The 20,051-nt window shown below is 43.6% G+C and overlaps 1 protein-coding gene across 3 annotated transcripts in view; it reads right to left on the bottom strand.

Moving 5' to 3' along the window:
• Nucleotides 1-14,683: 14,683 nt before the first annotated feature.
• GAD1 (glutamate decarboxylase 1) overlaps nucleotides 14,684-20,051 on the bottom strand; it is a 90,724-nt gene continuing 85,356 nt past the window's right edge. For all 3 annotated transcript variants that reach the window (XM_069733122.1, XM_069733120.1, XM_069733121.1), the window contains exon 17: nucleotides 14,684-19,589. In XM_069733122.1, coding sequence (XP_069589223.1) covers nucleotides 19,416-19,589 — 174 coding nt within the window. In that variant the 3' untranslated portion in view covers nucleotides 14,684-19,415. The remainder of the gene's footprint in view (nucleotides 19,590-20,051) is intronic.

The raw sequence follows: 20,051 nt of genomic DNA, 5'->3' as shown, positions 1-20,051 counted from the left end.
TGAAAAAGCTTTGTTGGCCCTCTCTCAGGGGCAAGATGAAGCAGAAATTTATTGTCAAAAATTTCGGAAGTGGTCGGTACTTACTCAGTGGAATGAGTGCGCTCTGGCTGCAAAGTTTAGAGATGGCCTTTCTGAGGCCATTAAAGATGTTATGGTGGGGTTCCCTGCGCCTGCTGGTCTGAATGAGTCTATGACTATGGCTGTTCAGATTGATCGGCGTTTACGGGAGCGCAAACCTGTGCATCATTTGGCGGTGTCGTCTGAACCGTCACCTGAGATAATGCAATGTGATAGAATTCAGTCCAGAAGTGAACGGCAAAAGTATAGGCGGAAAAAAGGGTTGTGCTTTTATTGTGGTGATTCAGCTCATGTTATATCAGCATGCTCTAAACGCACAAAAAAGGTTGATAAGTCTGTTGCCATTAGTACTTTACAGTCTAAGTTCATTCTGTCTGTGACTCTGATTTGTTCATTATCATCCATTTCCGTCGATGCCTATGTGGATTCAGGCGCTGCCCTGAGTCTTATGGATTGGTCATTTGCCAATCGCTGTGGGTTTAGTCTGGAGCCTCTGGAAGTCCCTATTCCTTTGAAGGGAATTGACTCTACACCTTTGGCTATGAATAAACCTCAGTACTGGACACAAGTGACCATGCGTATGACTCCCGTTCATCAGGAGGTGATTCGCTTCCTGGTACTGTATAATTTGCATGATGTTCTAGTACTTGGTCTGCCATGGTTACAAACTCATAATCCAGTCCTTGACTGGAAATCAATGTCTGTGTTAAGCTGGGGTTGTCAGGGGGTTCATGATGATGCACCTCCGATTTCTATCGCTTCATCTACTCCTTCTGAGATTCCTGTGTTTTTGTCTGACTATCGGGATGTTTTTGAGGAGCCTAAGCTCAGTTCGCTTCCTCCTCACAGGGATTGCGATTGTGCTATAAATTTAATTCCAGGCAGTAAATTTCCTAAAGGTCGTTTGTTCAATCTGTCAGTGCCAGAGCATACTGCTATGCGGGATTATGTTAAGGAGTCCTTGGAAAAGGGACATATCCGTCCATCTTTGTCCCCTTTGGGAGCAGGTTTTTTTTTCGTGGCCAAAAAAGATGGTTCCTTGAGGCCTTGTATAGATTATCGTCTTTTGAATAAGATTACCGTAAAATATCAGTATCCTTTGCCATTGTTGACTGATTTGTTTGCTCGCATTAAGGGGGCTAAATGGTTCACTAAGATTGATCTTCGGGGTGCGTATAATCTTATACGAATAAAGCAAGGTGATGAGTGGAAAACCGCATTTAATACGCCTGAGGGCCATTTTGAGTATTTGGTAATGCCTTTTGGACTTTCTAATGCTCCTTCAGTCTTCCAGTCCTTTATGCACGATATTTTCCGTGAATATCTGGATAAATTTATGATTGTGTATTTGGATGATATTTTGGTTTTTTCTGATGACTGGGAGTCTCATGTTCAGCAGGTCAGGAAGGTGTTTCAGGTCCTGCAGGCCAATTCCTTGTTTGTAAAAGGCTCAAAGTGTCTCTTTGGAGTCCAGAAGATTTCTTTCTTGGGGTATATTTTTTCCCCTTCTACTATTGAGATGGATCCCGTCAAGGTTCAGGCTATTTGTGACTGGACGCAGCCTACATCTCTTAAGAGTCTACAGAAGTTCTTGGGCTTTGCTAATTTCTATCGTCGTTTTATAACTAATTTTTCTAGTGTTGTTAAGCCTTTGACGGATTTGACTAAGAAGGGTGCTGATGTTGCTAATTGGTCTCCTGCGGCTGTGGAGGCCTTTCAGGAACTTAAGCGCCGGTTTTCTTCTGCTCCTGTGTTGCGTCAGCCAGATGTTTCGCTCCCTTTTCAGGTTGAGGTTGATGCTTCCGAGATTGGAGCGGGGGCGGTTTTGTCACAGAGAAGCTCCGATGGCTCAGTGATGAAGCCATGCGCGTTTTTTTCTAGAAAGTTTTCGCCGGCTGAGCGGAATTATGATGTTGGTAATCGGGAACTTTTGGCCATGAAGTGGGCATTTGAGGAGTGGCGTCATTGGCTAGAGGGTGCTAGACATCGTGTGGTGGTCTTGACTGATCACAAAAATTTGATTTACCTTGAGTCTGCCAGGCGTCTGAATCCTAGACAGGCTCGTTGGTCACTGTTTTTCTCTCGTTTCAATTTTGTGGTTTCATACCTGCCAGGTTCAAAGAATGTGAAGGCGGATGCTCTTTCTAGGAGTTTTGTGCCTGACTCCCTTGGAAATTCTGAGCCCTCTGGTATCCTTAGGGATGGGGTGATTTTGTCTGCTGTCTCCCCAGACTTGCGACGTGCTTTGCAGGAGTTTCAGGCGGCTAAACCTGATCGTTGTCCGCCTGAGAGACTGTTTGTTCCGGATAATTGGACCAGTAGAGTCATCTCCGAGGTCCATTCTTCTGCGTTGGCAGGTCATCCTGGAATATTTGGTACTAGAGACTTGGTGGCCAGGTCTTTTTGGTGGCCTTCCTTGTCGAGGGATGTGCGTTCTTTTGTGCAGTCTTGTGAGGTTTGTGCTCGGGCTAAGCCTTGCTGTTCTCGGGCCAGTGGATTGTTGTCACCTTTGCCTATCCCGAAGAGGCCTTGGACGCACATTTCCATGGACTTTATTTCGGATCTCCCTGTCTCTCAAAAAATGTCCGTCATCTGGGTTGTGTGTGATCGCTTTTCTAAAATGGTTCATCTGGTACCCTTGCCTAAGTTGCCTTCCTCCTCTGAGTTGGTCCCTCTGTTTTTTCAGAATGTGGTTCGTTTGCATGGGATTCCTGAGAACATCGTTTCTGACAGGGGATCCCAGTTTGTGTCTAGATTTTGGCGGACGTTCTGTGCTAAGATGGGCATTGATTTGTCCTTTTCGTCTGCATTCCATCCTCAGACGAATGGCCAGACTGAACGAACTAATCAGACCTTGGAAACTTATTTAAGGTGTTTTGTTTCTGCTGATCAGGATGACTGGGTTACCTTTTTGCCGCTGGCCGAGTTTGCCCTTAATAATCGGGCTAGTTCTGCTACCTTGGTTTCTCCTTTCTTTTGTAATTCGGGGTTTCATCCTCGTTTTTCCTCTGGTCAGGTGGAACCTTCTGATTGTCCTGGAGTGGACATGGTGGTGGATAGGTTGCATCGGATTTGGAGTCATGTGGTGGACAATTTGAAGTTGTCCCAGGAGAAGGCTCAGCAGTTTGCTAATCGCCGTCGCCGCGTGGGTCCTCGACTTCTTGTTGGTGACTTGGTGTGGTTGTCTTCTCGTTTTGTTCCTATGAAGGTCTCTTCTCCTAAGTTCAAGCCTCGGTTCATCGGTCCTTATAGGATCTTGGAAATTCTTAACCCTGTGTCGTTTCGTTTGGATCTCCCGGCATCGTTTGCTATTCATAATGTGTTTCATCGGTCGTTGTTGCGGAAGTATGAGGTACCTGTTGTTCCTTCTCTTGAGCCTCCTGCTCCAGTGCTGGTGGAGGGAGAATTGGAGTATGTTGTGGAGAAGATCTTGGATTCTCGTGTTTCCAGACGGAAACTCCAGTATTTGGTCAAGTGGAAGGGTTATGGTCAGGAGGATAATTCTTGGGTGGTTGCCTCGGATGTTCATGCTGATGATTTGGTTCGCGCTTTTCATAGGGCTCATCCTGGTCGCCCTGGTGGTTCTCGTGAGGGTTCGGTGACCCCTCCTCAAGGGGGGGGTACTGTTGTGAGTTCTGTTTTTGGGCTCCCTCTGGTGGTTACTGATGGTACTGGGTGACTTGTCTTTCCTGGGTTTCTGGGTTCCACCTGTTCCATCAGCATATGGGAGTTTCCTATTTAACCTGGCTTTGCTGGCATTTCCTCGCCGGTTATCAATGTATCCAGTGTGTCTTGTTACCTCTGCTCCCTGCTCCTAGAACCTTCTGGTCAAGCTAAGTTTGGATTTTCCTGTTTTGGTGTTTTGCTTTATTTGGTTTTTAGTCCAGCCTGCAGATATGTGATTCTTGCTGCTGGTTGCTCTAGTGGGCTGAAATTGCTCCTCATGTACCATGAGTTGGCACATGAGTTCAAGTAATTTCAGGATGGTTTTTTTGAAGGGTTTTTCGCTGACCGCGCAGTTCACTTTTGTATCCTCTGCTATCTAGCTTTAGCGGGCCTCATTTTGCTGAAACTGTTTTCATACTGCGTATGTGCTTTCCTCTCATTTCACCGTCATTATATGTGGGGGGCTGCTATTTCTGTGGGGGATTTCTCTGGAGGCAAGAGAGGTCTGTGTTTCTTCTAATAGGGGAAGTTAGATCTTCGGCTGGAGCGAGACGTCTAGGATCATCGTAGGCACGTTCCCCGGCTACTTTTATTTGTGTGTTAGGTTCAGGGTCGCGGTCAGCTCAGGTTCCATCGCCCTAGAGCTTGTTTGTATCTGTGCTTGTCCTTTAGTGATCCCCTGCCATTGGGATCATGACACCGAGTAATCCAACTGTCCCTCTGTTATCCCCTAGCCTCTCCTCTCTGCCAGGCCCTTTAGTGCCTTCCAATTGCCCAGAGGCTACAGTTCAAAACCCTAACTATGATAGACAAAGCCTTCCACAACCTGTCTCCATACAGCCGCAACATGGCTTCCTCTACGCTAACCCAGTGTGCTGTCAGCGAGCTATACCATCCCTGCACACATGCACTTTTTCAAGTGTCCGTATTTAGGTGCACTTTCCTTTGTAACAGCATTGTAGAGGGTCCGGGTAATGTTGTGGGATACGTGCTTGCTTGTGTAATGTCGTGACGGCAGACTGGGAAAAATTGTGGCAGCTGGGTAACGAGTACCTTGTGATGGTCACCGGCATTAGGTTGTGGAAAGCTTATGTCTCCCACGGGCCTAAAATGCAACATTTCGAGCGCAAGCAGATGAGAAATGTGTGAATATAGTACTGTGGCATTGGCTGCTTATTTCCGCTTGTGTTCCAAAGACTGGGGTATGGACAACTGAACACTGCACTGGGACAAGGACGTGGACGTGCTTGTTGATGATGCCAGTTGAGTTTGTGTGCAACTGCAGATGCAGGGCATGAGGCATCTATGCATGCACCATGGAAAGGGGATTGGCTTCCACGCACAACATCGGAAGAAGCAGTGGTATCACCCGCAGACACTGTTCATGGAGCCTTGTGTTCAACCAACAAAGTCGGGTGCTTTGCAACCGTGTGCCTGATCATGGTTGTGGTGGTTAGGATGGGAGTTTTGCTACCCCTGCTGATGCGGGCATGGCTGTTGGTGCAAATGGCCTTCTGGGAGTTATCGGCAGAGTCTTTCAAAAACAATCAGGGTGTTATGGGGACATTCAGTGTCTCCCTCTCCCACACCACCTCCTCACCTCGACCACCATCTTTCGGTGTTCCCCAAGGCTCAGTTCTAGGACCCCAACTCTTCTCCATGTACACCTTGGGCCTGGGACAGCTGATGTAATGGCACGGTTTACAATATCATCAGTACGCCGATGACATGCCAATCTACCTATCTGTACCTGACATTACCTCCTTACTGACCAAAATCACACATCTTGCCGCTATTTAATCCTTCTTTTATGCTCGCTTTCAAAAAGTGGACATGGACAAAACAGAATACATCATCTTTCAATCATCTCACGCTAAATAGGCATGAGAGCTGTGTATGCATTATTCGGTACCACTGTAGTAAGAGGGAAAGTTTGCCCAAGAGAAAATGATTTTCCAGACATTCATGGCATTTTTTGCACATTAATTTGCAGCTGTAATCTTCATCTTCTTGGTGTTGATGTGGTAAATTTCAAAGTCGTCATCAATACCATTATCGTCCATATCTTGTAAAGAGGAAATCTGGTGTTTCCCAGGGTCGTGGTTATCTACGTTTAGTGGCATTCCTTTAAGAGTGTTCGTTACACTAGAACAAATAATGTTCGACTGTGACATTTGGATATTATTGGTAATATGTATGGGTGAAGAGTGAGAAGCTTGTGCCACGGGTGTGTTTATAGTTACGGACGGTGCACTCCTATTTAAACTTAGTTTTTCACAAGCATCCATCAGTTTGTTTGGTTTTCCTCCAACACTGATCTGCTTTCTATAATTCAGCATCTCACGAACATGTTGCACTTTGCCCTTTAGACAGACACGTGCGTTCTCACCAGTGATCACTGTATTACCTCTACACTGACATTATAATTATATACAGAGCTCCTGTGTATAATGGCATTAGTGTTGTGTTTTTTTTTATCAATGATCAGTATTGTAGTATTTGGTCACTATGTGGCGGTAGTATGTGATCTGGTTATGGTGTGGCGGTATTTCTCCCTGTATGTGGTATTATCTGGTCACTATGTGATGGTAATATGTGATCTGGTCATGGTATGGAGGTATTTGTTCCTTGTATGTGGTATTATTCCGTCACTATGTGGTGGTAATATGTCGTCATTTCTCTATATTATTGTTAATTTGGATTCTTTATTTTCACTACGTTTTTGAAGATAAGCAAGGTTAAAAAGATAGTTTACAATTGCACTAGTTCTTGTTGTATATTAACCCCTTTACCCCCAAAGGTGGTTTGCATGTTAATGACCGGGCCAATTTTTACAATTCTGACCATTGTCTCTTTATGAGGTTATAACTCCAAAACGCTTCAGCGGATCTTGGTGATTCTGAGAATGTTTTCTTGTGACATATTGTACTCCATGATAGTGGTAAAATTTATTCGATATTACTTGCGTTTATTTGTGAAAAAATAGAAATTTGACAAAAATTTTGAAAATGTCACAATTTTCAAATTTTGAATTTTGATTCTGTTAAACCAGAGAGTTATGTGACACAAAATAGTTAATAAATAACATTTCCCACATGTCTACTTTACATCAGCACAATTTTGGAAACAAACATTTTTTTGCTAGGAAGTTATAAGGGTTAAAATTTGACCAGCAATTTCTCATTTTTACAACCAAATTAACAAAACTTTTTTTTAGGGACCACCTCACATTTGAAGTGCTTTTGAGGGGTCTATATGGCAGAAAATGCCAAAAAGTGACACCATTATGAAAACTGCACCCCTCAAGGTGCTCAAAACCATATTCAATAAGTTTATTAACCCTTCAGGTGTTTCACAGCAGCAGAAGCAACATGGAAGGAAAAAATGAACATTTTACTTTTTAGTCACAAAAATGATCTTTCAGCAATAATTTTTTATTTTCCCAAGGGTAAAAAGAGAAAATGGACCTCAAAAGTTGATGTCCAATTTGTCCTGAGTACGTTGATACCCCATATGTGGGGGGAACCACTGTTTGGGCGCATGGCAGGGCTCAGAAGGAAAGGAGCGCCGTTTGACATTTTCAAGCTAAAATTGGCTGGAATTGAGATCGCACGCCATGTCGCGTTTGACGAGCCCCTGATGTGCCTAAACAGTGGAAACCCCCCATAAGTGACCCCATTTTGGAAACTAGACCCCCTAAGGAACTAATCTAGGTGTGTGCTGAGCACTTTGAAACCCCAAGTGCTTCACACAACTTTATAACGCCCGGGCATGAAAATAAAAAATCCTATTTTTTCCACAAACATGATCTTTCAGTCCTCAATTTTTTATTTTCCCAAGGGAAACAAGAGAAATTGGACCCCAAAAGTTGTCCAATTTTTCCTGAGTACGCTGGTACCCCATATGTGGGAGAAAACTACTATTTGGGCACACTGCGGGAAGTAGTGACGTTTTGGAATGCAGACTTTGATGGAATGGTCTGCGGTGATCATGTTCCATTTGGTGAGCCCCTGATGTGCCTAAACAGTAGAAACTCCCCACAAGTGACCCCATTTTGGAAAATTAACCCCCTAAGGAACTTATCTAGGTGTGTGGTGAGAATTTTGAACCCCCAAGTGCTTCACTAAAGTTTATGACGCCCGGCGTGAAAATAAAAAATTATATTTCTTTCCCACAAAAATGATCTTTTAGTCTCCAATTTTTTTATTTTCTCAAGGGTAACAAGAGAAATTGGAGCCCAAAAGTTGTTGTCCAATTTGTCCTGAGTACGCTTTTACCCCATATGTGGGAAAAAACTTTTTGGGCTTGTTGGGACTCAGAAGAGAAGCAGTGACGATTTGGAAAGCAGACTTTGATGGAATGGTCTTGGGTGTCATGTTCTTTTTGCAGAGCCCCTGATGTGCCTAAACAGTAAAAAAAAAAACACAAGTGACATCATTTTGGAACCTAGACCCCCAAGGAACTTACCTAGATGTGCCCCCTCTTTGGAACTAATCTACTGGTTCCTGGAAAGTAAATTAGTAGTGCATGGAGGTGTGGTACAATTTGAAGCAATCCTTCATACACAGGCCAGGTTTGTCGGGGCAGGTGTTGCATTGATAGATGGTGTCCTTGCGTATTCCTCTTTTGTAGCTGTTAGTGTCGCCGCCCCTACTCACCCCCACCACTTCACCTCGGGGTCCCGACGCACTCGCTCTGCCTCCTCGGAGGCTGCTCCTTTTGCTCGTCCCTGCCTCTCTGCCCCACGGTCCCAGCACGCTGTTCTCTATGGTCCTGCAGCGACGTCTGCTCCTTCTGCTTCCGGGTTTCAGCATGTCTGTCTCCAAGATGCTCCTGCTCTACTTCCGGTCTCTGGCTCTGCTGAAGGGATCCATCTCCCTCCCAGGCGTCCTAGCTTCTCCAGAGGGCACAGGCGATACAATCCCTCTGTTACTGCATACCTGGATCCGGTGATCCCCTACAACCAATCAGAGTGAGGTATTTGGTATATCAGGCCGCCTCCCCTGCATGGGGGCACCTGATCGCCATTAGCCTTCCGCTTTTGTCTCTGGCTCCTCTGTTCTCAGTGTCCGGCTTCTTCCTGCCTTTCACTGCGTCCTGCGCTATTCTGTGTCCGTGCTCCTTTCTGACTCAGCGTGGCATTTCCTACCATTCATTTTCCCTTAATCCGCTCTCTCTCTCTGCAGATCCGTCGTCGTCCCAGCCTCTCCGTACTCCAGTACTGTCGTGCATGTACTTCCCATAGCTGTTGTTCCGGTCTTCTAGGTTATTGTATTTCTGTCCCTGGGTCCCTCTAGGTTTTTGTCTCTTTTCCTTCCTCCTTCCTTCTGAGCCTTCCTTCTCGGTATTAGCTACTGTGGTCTGGTGACCTCTGGGCCTGCTCCTGACGGTCCCTGCATAGGGGTCGGCCTCACTAGGCCAGCTCGCCCAGGGGTAGGTCTTTTCCACAGTCCAGAGGGTCCACTCTAGCTCCACCTACTTGAAAGCGTCACAGTAGTACACTCGGCACCTTTTTTGCGGCTTACCTTTTCTTCCTGTTGGCGGGATCACCCCGGGAAAATGCTGACCTGGTACGAAACGAGCACCCTCAGTTCCGGAAGCACTGGGGCCCGCTCCTTTCCTCGTGCCAAACATCAGGGCCTTAACCACTACCTCCTGAAACTGAAGGTACGACGTATCAGTGTGTCGTGCACATCGTGACAGCAGGAAAGCATTGAGCATTGCCATTTGTACAATGTACACGGACAGCTTTTTGTACCACACCTTGGCCTTTCTCAAAGCACTGTACGGTTGGAGGATCAACACCCCCCCATGTTTTTGTTGTACCCCAGTACACAGTCCGGTTTGCAGACCTGTGTAGAGGTACCTCATACAGTGCTGAGGGCGCTGCCATCACCGTGTATGGTGTTCAATAGAAGGACATCCCTCTTGTCCTTGTACTTGACCACCAGCAGGTGGTCACTACATTGGGCTTTGCTCTCAACTTTTCTGACCATCTGCCCAAGTAGCGTCTTCGGGAGGCCTCTCTGATTTTTGTGGACAGTACCGCAGGCTGCGGTACCTCGCGCAGAGAGGGATTTGTAGAGTGGGATGCTGGAATAAAAGTTATCGGTGTAGTGGTGATAACCTTTATCCAGCAGTGGGTGCACCAAATCCCACATGATTTTCCCACTCCCAGGATAGAAGGACACTCAGGCGGTTCAATCCTGCTGTCCTTCCCTTCGTACACTCTAAAGCTGTAGGTGTACCCTGAGGTACTCTCACACAGCTTGTAGAGTTTGATTCCGTATATGGCCCTCTTGTTGGGCAGGTATTGACAGAATCTGAGCCGCCCCTTAAAATGAACCAAGGACTCATCCACGCAGATGTCCCTTTGGGGCACGTACATTTCAGTAAACTTTTTGCTGAAGTGTTCGATGACCGGCCGAACTTTGAACAGACGGTCAAAATTGGGGTCATCTCGTGCAGGACACCGTGCATTATCGTTGTAATGCAGGAACTTATGGATGGCCTCAAAATGCGTCTGGGTCATGACTATCCGGAACACTGGAGTGTTATATAAAATATCAACACTCCAATACTGCCGAACTTCTGGCTTCTTCAGGATCCCCATATGAAGGACAAGGCCCCAAAACTGCATAATTTCAACTGCGTCTACAGGAGACCAGTTAGAAAATGATGAACCGTGGTTTTGCTCCAAAAATTGCCGAGCATACAAATTAGTTTGCTCCACCATGAGGTTAACAAAATCCTCAGAGAAAAAGACTTTAAAAAAGTCTATTTCTGTGAGGCCGGTGGTGTCAAACTTGATTCCTGATTCTGCCACAAAATCAGGAATCAGTGGCTCTTAATTTTCGGGGGAAGAGGTCCATATGGGGTCCGAAGAGAGGCACGCTGGTTCATCTTCAGGAGTGGGCGCTGCTTCATCTTCATCTTCATGAACAGTGGGCACTGCTTCTGTCCGGCGATGTCTGCGTGGCGGTTCCGCAGGACCTGAGGAGGAAGATGAGGAGGAGGAAGAGGAGGAGGAAGAGGATGAAGAATCTGAAGAGTAAAAGAATGTGGGATCCTCTCCCTCGCTAGGCACCGGCCTACATCGGTACTCGATCCTAGCCTGGGACCTCACTGTTTCAGCTAATCTGCCATTTTTGTCAGGAGCAATAGCGCTTTATAAACTGTTTAAATTGTGACTGGTAACTTAGTAAAAATTGCAGCAAAAATGTAATGTGTGATAAAGAGTGAGATGTATGCACTAATAATGGAGTAAGAAAATACATTTTTGTATCCATAACGTATCTCGAGGAATAAGGACCTTAATCAAGATCAATACTCTCACAAAACCGATCTCTTACATCTTCAACAAAATGTGTGCCATTGATCAGGTTGCAACACAGATGGTGAGCAGGAGTGTCAAAGCAGACACATCAGTTTTGTTAATGTCCTTATAATGAAACACTGAGGTATTGCATTGATTGAATAGCTTTTGAAAAATTCCTTTCTGTCTTCATCGCTTCACTTAACCCATGAAAGATTGTCAATAGGCTTTAATTATCTCGCAAAAAATACAAACAAGAGCTGGGCTGATACCATTTCTTTGACCTGCTACCTACAATTATTGGGTGGTTATCATAGTTCATTATCGATTTTCTTTAAATGGAACAACGGTTTCCAGAAAGATCATTAATAACTAATAGTAAACAAAGATGGAACAACATTAGGATCTGTCTCACTTTGTGAGTCTGGGCCTTTTTTAGTCTACAGAAGACAGAATCTCAAGTCACAGGTCAACAACCCTCAATCACCATAGACAGGTCGATCACCATTGGGTCCAGTGTGGTTCCCCAGCCAAGGGTCATTTTCTCCTCAAGACGGAGGTGTACTTGAACATTGCTAGTGATCCTATGAACCACTGAGTCCGTTTCCCACCACATATCCATGTTCCCGCTTTCTCCATAGCTGCAAGACACCTTCAGCAGAGGCTTATATCCCTTGAAAACAAAAGGATCGACCATTGAAATTCCAACCATTTGATGCTTCTGTTCCCTGACATAATTTTTTTGGGTAGATTCAGGAGGTCTACATCAGATGGTTGGCTGCCCCTACCGAATTGGCGGGTTTGGCCAACTTTAATTTAATGTGTATGGGGGCCTTTACACTCACAGACCACCTATCAGGCCACTTCTACTTTAATAGGCAGATAATGATGGCCTTTATAAGGTACCTAGCTACCATGATAACCCACTGGCACTCTGCAATTGTATAATGATTAGTGTCAAATGCCTTGAAATGCAATACTATTTGTGCATTGGTCCTTGAAGAGTCCTAAATCAACATGGGACAAGGGGAAAAAGGATTTTCACAGTGCTCACCAGAGTATCACAGGACCACAGGTCCAAGTTCAATGTGGCTGGAGTCCACTTGTAAATGCAGGCAAAGAAAGGAAAAACCAGCATCCTATGCGGCATCCTATGAGTTAAGGACATAAAGTCTGACACGCGTCAGGCGTGCGGGGGATGTTTGCCCCTTGACATTCTATGACATGTATGTTTTTAACTTTTTACAAACAATGTATTAAATAAAAGACAAAATTTGAATTTTTATGGAAATCACCTGGTGCTGGTTTTCCTTTTTTGCCTGTCCTTAATAAGTACTTATCATCAATCTTAGGCTGCCCTTTTTAATTAGCTCTTTAATACAAGAGTGGGCAGCCCGATTGGTGATTTTTCTGAATATAATCTATTAATAAGTGCCCAGAAGGATCTCTAATGTCCTCTGAAAGAACCTGAATTTCAAGCACAAATTGGACCTGAACTTACGGTTGTGGCATCTTGACATGCAGAGCGAGATCCCACAACCATCTGCGGCTGCTCTAATTGTGAAAGAGCGAGATTTCCCTCTCTTTGCACTAACAGAGCGGCCATGTACTTTACTAAGCTGTAACCGAATTACAACATCATTAGAGCAGATAACATTCTGTAAGAGCTTAGTAAAGTATATGGAAGCACTGGGTAAGGGTACCGTCACACAGTGCAATTTTGATCGCTACGACGGCACGATTCGTGACGTTCGAGCGATATAGTTACGAGATCGCAGTGTCTGACACGCTCCTGCGATCAGGGACCCCGCTGAGAATCGTACGTCGTAGCAGATCGTTTGAAACTTTCTTTCGTCGTCTAGTGTCCCGCTGTGGCGGCATGATCGCATGGTGTAACATATATCGTATACGATGTGCGCATAGTAACCAACGGCTTCTACATCGCACATACGTCATGAAATTATCGCTCCAGCGTCGTAGATTGCAAAGTGTGACAGCAGTCTACGACGCTGGAGCGATATTGTTACGATGCTGGAGCGTCACGGATCGTACCGTCGTAGCGATGAAAATTGCACTGTGTGACGGTACCCTAGTGCAGAGAGCGAGATCTCTCTCTTTCTCTGTGAATGTGGCCGTGTAGGGTTTGTGTAGGCACCGTCCTGAGCTCATGGCTCGGTATGGGTAGCATGAAGAGTGCATTATCCCCAGGCTTACAGGTGACAAAGTTTGTTGAACTGTAGGAAGGAAAATGATCCCAGGTGTACTGGGGACTAGGGTTGAGCGACCTTCACTTTTATAGGATCGGGTCGGGTTTCACGAAACCCGACTTTTGGAAAAGTCGGGTCGAGTGAAATCGGCCGATCCTATAAAAAAGTCGGGGTCGGCCGAGGGTGAGTATATTCCTATTAGGTATATACTCACCCTCGGAAGCGCCCTGCTTCCTTCCGACAGCCTTCCTTCCTAAGAATCAGCCCTTCCAGGACCTTCGGTGACGTCGCGGGTGACGTCGCGGCTTGTGATTGGCCGCGCGAGTGGTCACATGGGCGGCCGCGCGGCCAATCACAAGCCGCGACGTCACCGCGACGTCACGGCAAGGTCCTAGAAGCGCGGATTCGAAGGAGGAAGGCTGCCGGTTAGTATCAGGGCGCATCAGAGGGTAAGTATTGCAATATTTTTTATTTTAATTCTATATTTTACACTTTAATCTGAATTCCGATACCAATTCCCGATATCTTAAACATATCGGGAATCGGGATCGGAATTCCGATTCCAGATTCAAAAGATCGCCGACTTCATGGCCGACCCCCCACTGGGGTCGGGTCGGGTTTCATGAAACCCGACCTTGCCAAAAGTCGGCGACTTTTGAACAATTTCGACCCGTTTCGCTCAACCCTACTGGGGACTGTACAAGAAATCGCAGGGGCAGAGGGAGCCAGTGAACGTGGGGATAGTCCAGGAGGAACGGATAGCTGCACGGCCAGCTCTACCCTACCTACTGTATCCTCACCCATCCCTTGTAGATTGTGAGCCCTCGCGGGCAGGGTCCTCTCTCCTCCTGTACCAGTTGTGACTTGTATTGTTTAAGATTATTGTACTTGTTTTATTATGTATACCCCTCCTCACATGTAAAGCGCCATGGAATAAATGGCGCTATAATAATAAATAATAATAATAATAATAATAGCGATGCTGAGGGCGTGCTGTACTAAGGAAACAAACAATGAGAAGTGTTGTGCCCACTACTGTGTGTTACAATCTGATGAACTTGAACTATTCAGTAAACTTTTGCTTCTGAAATGTGCTGCGTGTCCCCTAAGTTATGTTTGTCGGCTCTTGAAGATGGAGGTCTGGAGAAAGTCCCCGATCGATATGAAGCATCAGCTCAGTCATGACTACGGCCGGCGATCACTTCACAGAATCCACCTCTACATGCTGGGATCCCACAACCTGGACGTTTAGGAACAACTTTTGCTAGAATTTTGGTCTTTTGAGGGGACATTAGGGACCATTCTGAGCGCTTTTGTTTTGTCAAGGGAGAAGATTGTGTAGCTGTCACACCCGGACCTGGTGTATCAAGTTCCCTCAAAATCTACTTACCAACTTTAAAGACAGAGTGAAACGGGCTGCGGTTTTAAAGTAGATTTTATTGAAAAATTAAAACTGCATTGCATATCATCTTTAATAGTTAAACATCTCTTATAAGTCACAGGATAGCAAGAGTCCATCGATCACACCACACCAGATCGCTCACGTTCACACATACTGTGCCCTGACAAATCCAAATTTGGCAGTGTGACTATTGCAACAATCCCTGACATTCCTCCTGAGACAACATGGAGTCCTTTCATTTATCAGTCTGGAAACATATAAAGTTTTCATATATGGATTTACTGATCAATGGGAACGTGTCTAATGTATTTCTGAAACGGTCTCATTTAGGTATGGAAATGTCAAACGTTATGATTTTGGGCCTAAACATCAGTACTAGATAACTAATTATAATGGAAAATAGCACTATGAGATTTAAAGGGGTTTTGCTTTAAGGGGTTTTCCTTTACAGAACAGCGCCACTCTACATCATGGCCTATTAGAGTTTCCTAAAAAGATTTGCAGGATGATGATCCGTAGGCCATGTCCATTGTCCGGGACTGCCAGACTACAGCCCTGAGAACCTTCTGTTACTTGCCATTACCTCTTCTGACTAGTAGGCCTGGTACAACGTCATGCGTGCGTACATCACGCCAGACCTACTTATCAGAACAGGTAGGAGAACTGGCCTGCTGGACCACCAATGGTCTGTAAAAAAAAAGCAAGATTGATGCGTTTTATTGAAAAAAAAAACCACTTTGGGTAAATTTAAATAACTTCTAAAAGAAGAAAAAACTTTTCTTGTTGCCCGTAGCAACCAATGACATTGCTGCTTTCATTTTTCAGCAGCAGGAAGCTGCTGCATGATTGGTTCCTGCACTGGTTGCTATGCAGCAGGCGGCCTGACAACCTGTGTTAGGCCCTGCTTCCTTAGTAACCAGTCTGTCTCACTTCTGTCCGTTTTTCCAATATCTACATGAACTTTATGAAATATTCCAGACTGATAACTCCACTGCAATGAGTCCTGCTGTGTTTCTGTACATTGGCACTTAATCTTTTATAAGTTTAATTTTTTTTTTTAATATAATGTTTCACTTATGACATCACTATGTGCTTTCACCTACTAGGATGAAGAAAGCGAACATATTGTGAAAGTAGGACAAAGCCTTTTGACAGACACTACAGGGTGGAACACAAGATTGTCACAACCAGTTAAACTTTTGGAGACATTTTGGGACACGACATTATGGGAGATGAGTACGGGTGTAGAAATCTACTATTTCAGACAGTACTTGACCAAGTTATATAGAGATAAAATGAAAGTGGAGAAGTTTCGTACGTGATTGATGATAATGTATGGTACAGCTACCAATCCCAGGGTGTCGGCAAAATGAGGGCCCATGGGAATAGGTGGACAGTATGGCTACTATAAGCTTCTAACACAAGCTGCCAATACCAAAGTGACCCTTGTCTCTCAGTGGGGTGACAGTGATCCCTGTGTATCTCTACTTCTTTGTTTAAGTTCAGATATTTAAAGAAAACCTGTTACCAGGCCAAATATTGCCAGATTTTGCTCTTATTTGGTCCCTGCTGTTCCCCTTAATATTCTGCTTTATTCTTTATTAAACTCCGCCATACGGTTCCCGAGATATGGACCCTTATATTTAGTGCGATTTTTTTTTTTGGTCTATACCAAATGGATGTTGCCCATAGGGAAATAATGCAAAGCAGCCTAACGACACGCCCCAGAGGATCCTGCCAGACATGTCCGCTTCGTAAAAACCATAAAAATTAGCATTTCATTTTCTGGAACCGTAAAAAATAAATATTAGTAAAACTAAGGGTAGCAGTAGAAGTAAGATAAGAGCAAAAACCGGGCACTTTTGACTTGGTGACATGTTTTCTTTAAGTGTAGTGATATAATAGTCCTGTGAGAAATGATGGACTATGAGTTGTTAGGGATAAGTGATTAACCTAAGATGCTGTACAAAAAAGATAAGGCCTTAAAGGTTCTATAGTTGTCAAAAATAATATACCAAAAGAAAAAGTTTATTGCCTTGTTTGATTACATGTCCTATAAATAAAAACTATAGTAAAGAGGATTTCTCCGGTATGCTGAGAGCAGCACTGGACTGAGCGGAATTCATCGTGATCAGAGATATATACCATGCCATGATTTGATTCAATATTTTTTTAATTTAAAAAGCTGTTAAAATGATGCCAGGACTCAGAGCCTGTGAGTCCTCATTCTTCCCGCCCACATAGACTGATTGACAGCTTTTCCTGTATATGTTTGTATATATGTAGGGCTATTAATATGTATGGGCGGGGGAAAGCAAGGACTCTCAGGCTTTCTCTTTAAACAGCTTTTTTTTTATAAGAAAATATAGTATGAAACCATAGATAACCATATATCTCCGAGCTCAGCATCCACCATTCTATCCACAACTATCATGAGAGAAAAATTTGACTGATCCACTTTAAGCTTTGGGTCACTTATATTATGTAGCCCAGTTGCCAGTGCATTTATTACCGTAATTAACGTAATTACAGCCTGCTTTAATTTCTGTCCTTTTATTTTAGATCTGCAGCTTTTAACAAAGAAGGCTTGACATTGTCGATGGAGTATTGACCAACAATGGAGAAAACTTTATGGGTTCAAAAATAAAAAAAAATGGATATAAATCAACAAAAAGAATGTTGTGTTGGTCCATCATATTGTAATGAATTCAATTTATAAATTCAATGCTGATGAATTAAAGTGCTAGAATTGTAATTTATATGAGCCTACATACTAGATTTTTCAAAGGGGGACGCAGTTTAACATTACTTATACCCCATTTCATGCAAATGAGTATTAATAGCAGCTAAATCTTTGCACCCCTTGATAAACCTAGACATATATTTCATACTTCTGAACTACATTTGAGGGCACTATAGTAAAGATACAGGTTCCACTATATATTATTTTTGATTTCTTTGGCTCACAAAGACACTAAATTACAATAAACATTGTTCATAACTTACCTCAATAATATATACTATGTATATTCATATATATAAATAGAATACAATACAAATGGAAGAAAATACAAGACACCTCTTTAACATGGTAAATCTCTGCATATAAATAAGCAAGTATTTTTATATAGTTATATTTTAACAGTTAAACTGCTTTAAAACTATGACATTTAATCCCAGTACACAAAGTTTTTGGACAATAATGTACACAATCTACACAAAATAATCCCTAGAAATACAGCAAGAGTATACCTGTTACAACGACTGTGCTACTATAACCCCCAAGATACTAAGACAGGGATGCACAACTATTTACTGATTAACGCTTTTCCGACTAGTTATGTCATGGAGAAAAGCAAATCTGAGAAAGATCTATATTGAATGCGGGATTCTATGCCATCGGCCTAAGGATTTCTCGTCTGGTAAATCGAGATCAATGACGTGAGAGAAGGCAAACGTCTGTAACATTTTTCATTCAATTATTTTTCATGTATTTTTTATGTCTCTACTAGTGATGAGCGAGTGTGCTCAGGTTTTCGAGCATGCTCGGGTGTTCTCTGACTATCTTGGGCGTGCTCGTAGACAGCCTGAACACATGTGGGGATTCCCTAACAGACAGGCAATCCCCGCATGTGTTCAGATTGTCTAACAGCCGCAAATCATGCAGCTGCGGGGACACAAACATAACCTACGAGCACGCCCAAGATACTCGGAGAACACCCGAGCATGCTCGGAAATCTCAAGTAACGAGCACACTCGCTCATCACTAGTCTCTACTAATCTTTTTCACATCTTCTCATACTTTTATGTTGACTGTGTGGGAAAGACCTAAACAAGTTTGTGCATTATGAAGAGGCAGTTTAATGTATAGCAGATGGCACTTCTTGTGATCACTTCACACTTGTAAAGGAAGTCTGCACGCTTGCACAATATGCAAGGAGGAGGGTTAAACTTAAAGTAGTACACCACCATAAATGCTAAAACACATTTCCGCGAGGTCCTTCATCAGCTGTTTACAAGACTTTTTGGTGGTGGCCATGGTTGACTTTAGCCTATCTCCTAGAAATTGACAAACTAGATAAGACATCATGAGTTCCATGAAAAGACAATGCAGCCATCGCCTTTATATCTTTAAATCAGTGACTTTTTCTGCATCATTACATTGATCAAAATGGCATTGCAAAATGTTGTAGGTTTTTTTTCCTATGTGCACGCAATATTACACTAGTGAATAAATATATATGTAGTGCATTGATGTCACATAAGTTTCAATTTGCCGAACAAGTAAAACCTTGGCTTAGGGAGCCATTTTGTATATATCCCTGGTTTTCAGGTCTGGTACGATGCCTTCCTTACATATTAGAATCCCTGCTCTATTAGCAATTACGGCTTTATGCAATGGCCTACACTACATATGTCAAGGGCCGGCCCTGTACATAAATATTCACACAGACGTACATGTGGATACATATTACAACACTCAAGTTACCTTGGATTTTGTACATATCTGACAACCTTAACAAACACAGTTAATGCCAGTTGTCACTGTATACGTTAGATAATAATTACGGTTATACACTTCAGCAACCTATGTTTGTTAAGGCGCCAGAAAAGAGCTGTATTGAGGGAGGGGTTCCTTAAAAATGTTTCCTTTCTTTCACAAAAAAAACAAAATACTATTCAACCATTTGGGCGATGGAGTAGGTTTCCCCAGCATAGAGAGGGTTCAGTGGATTTGTCACACTTATTACAATTCTTGACCCAATCTCTCAATTTCTTCCACCAAGAAGTCAATGTCTGATTTGGTGGCTGCAGGGTTGGAGATGACCATCCGGAAGAAGTTTGCCTTGTCTCCCTGGGGTTGATATCCCACCATAGTTGTTCCAGATTCCATCATTAGAGCTTTTATCTTTGGAGCAACCTTGAAGAAAACAGATCCATGTTTAAATAATTGTGACTGGCCATAGCATACGCTGGGAAAATTCAGGACTTTGATATCAGTGAAGTTCCTGGAGTTCATATAGTTGCCCAACAGATCAGTAGAGACATTTGCATGATACCACAAGGTATATACATAAATTAGTACGGGTTTTCGTGAAAGAAAATCATCGGCACTTACTTCTCGTATGAAAAGTATATTCCAAAAATTGGTCAAATGTCAGGATTTTAGAAGGAAAAATTGACTATGTGATGGAACAAAAATTTTCAGCAAAAAGTTAGTACCAAGGGTGTAAAGCATTGAATATTCATATTCCAGAATGCTTCCTTCAGACCAGAACTGGGCAAAGTGAGGCCCACGGGTCATATACGGCCCTCTAGATATTCCAGTCGAGTCCATCAACTGAGACAGCAGAAGGGCTGAAAACGGTGCCATCCACCACCC

The sequence above is a fragment of the Ranitomeya imitator genome, chromosome 7 (genome assembly GCF_032444005.1).
Source record: "Ranitomeya imitator isolate aRanImi1 chromosome 7, aRanImi1.pri, whole genome shotgun sequence".
Lineage (NCBI taxonomy): Eukaryota > Metazoa > Chordata > Amphibia > Anura > Dendrobatidae > Ranitomeya > Ranitomeya imitator.
Note: the sequence above shows the minus strand (reverse complement) of the source record. Positions and strands in the feature narration are given on the sequence as shown.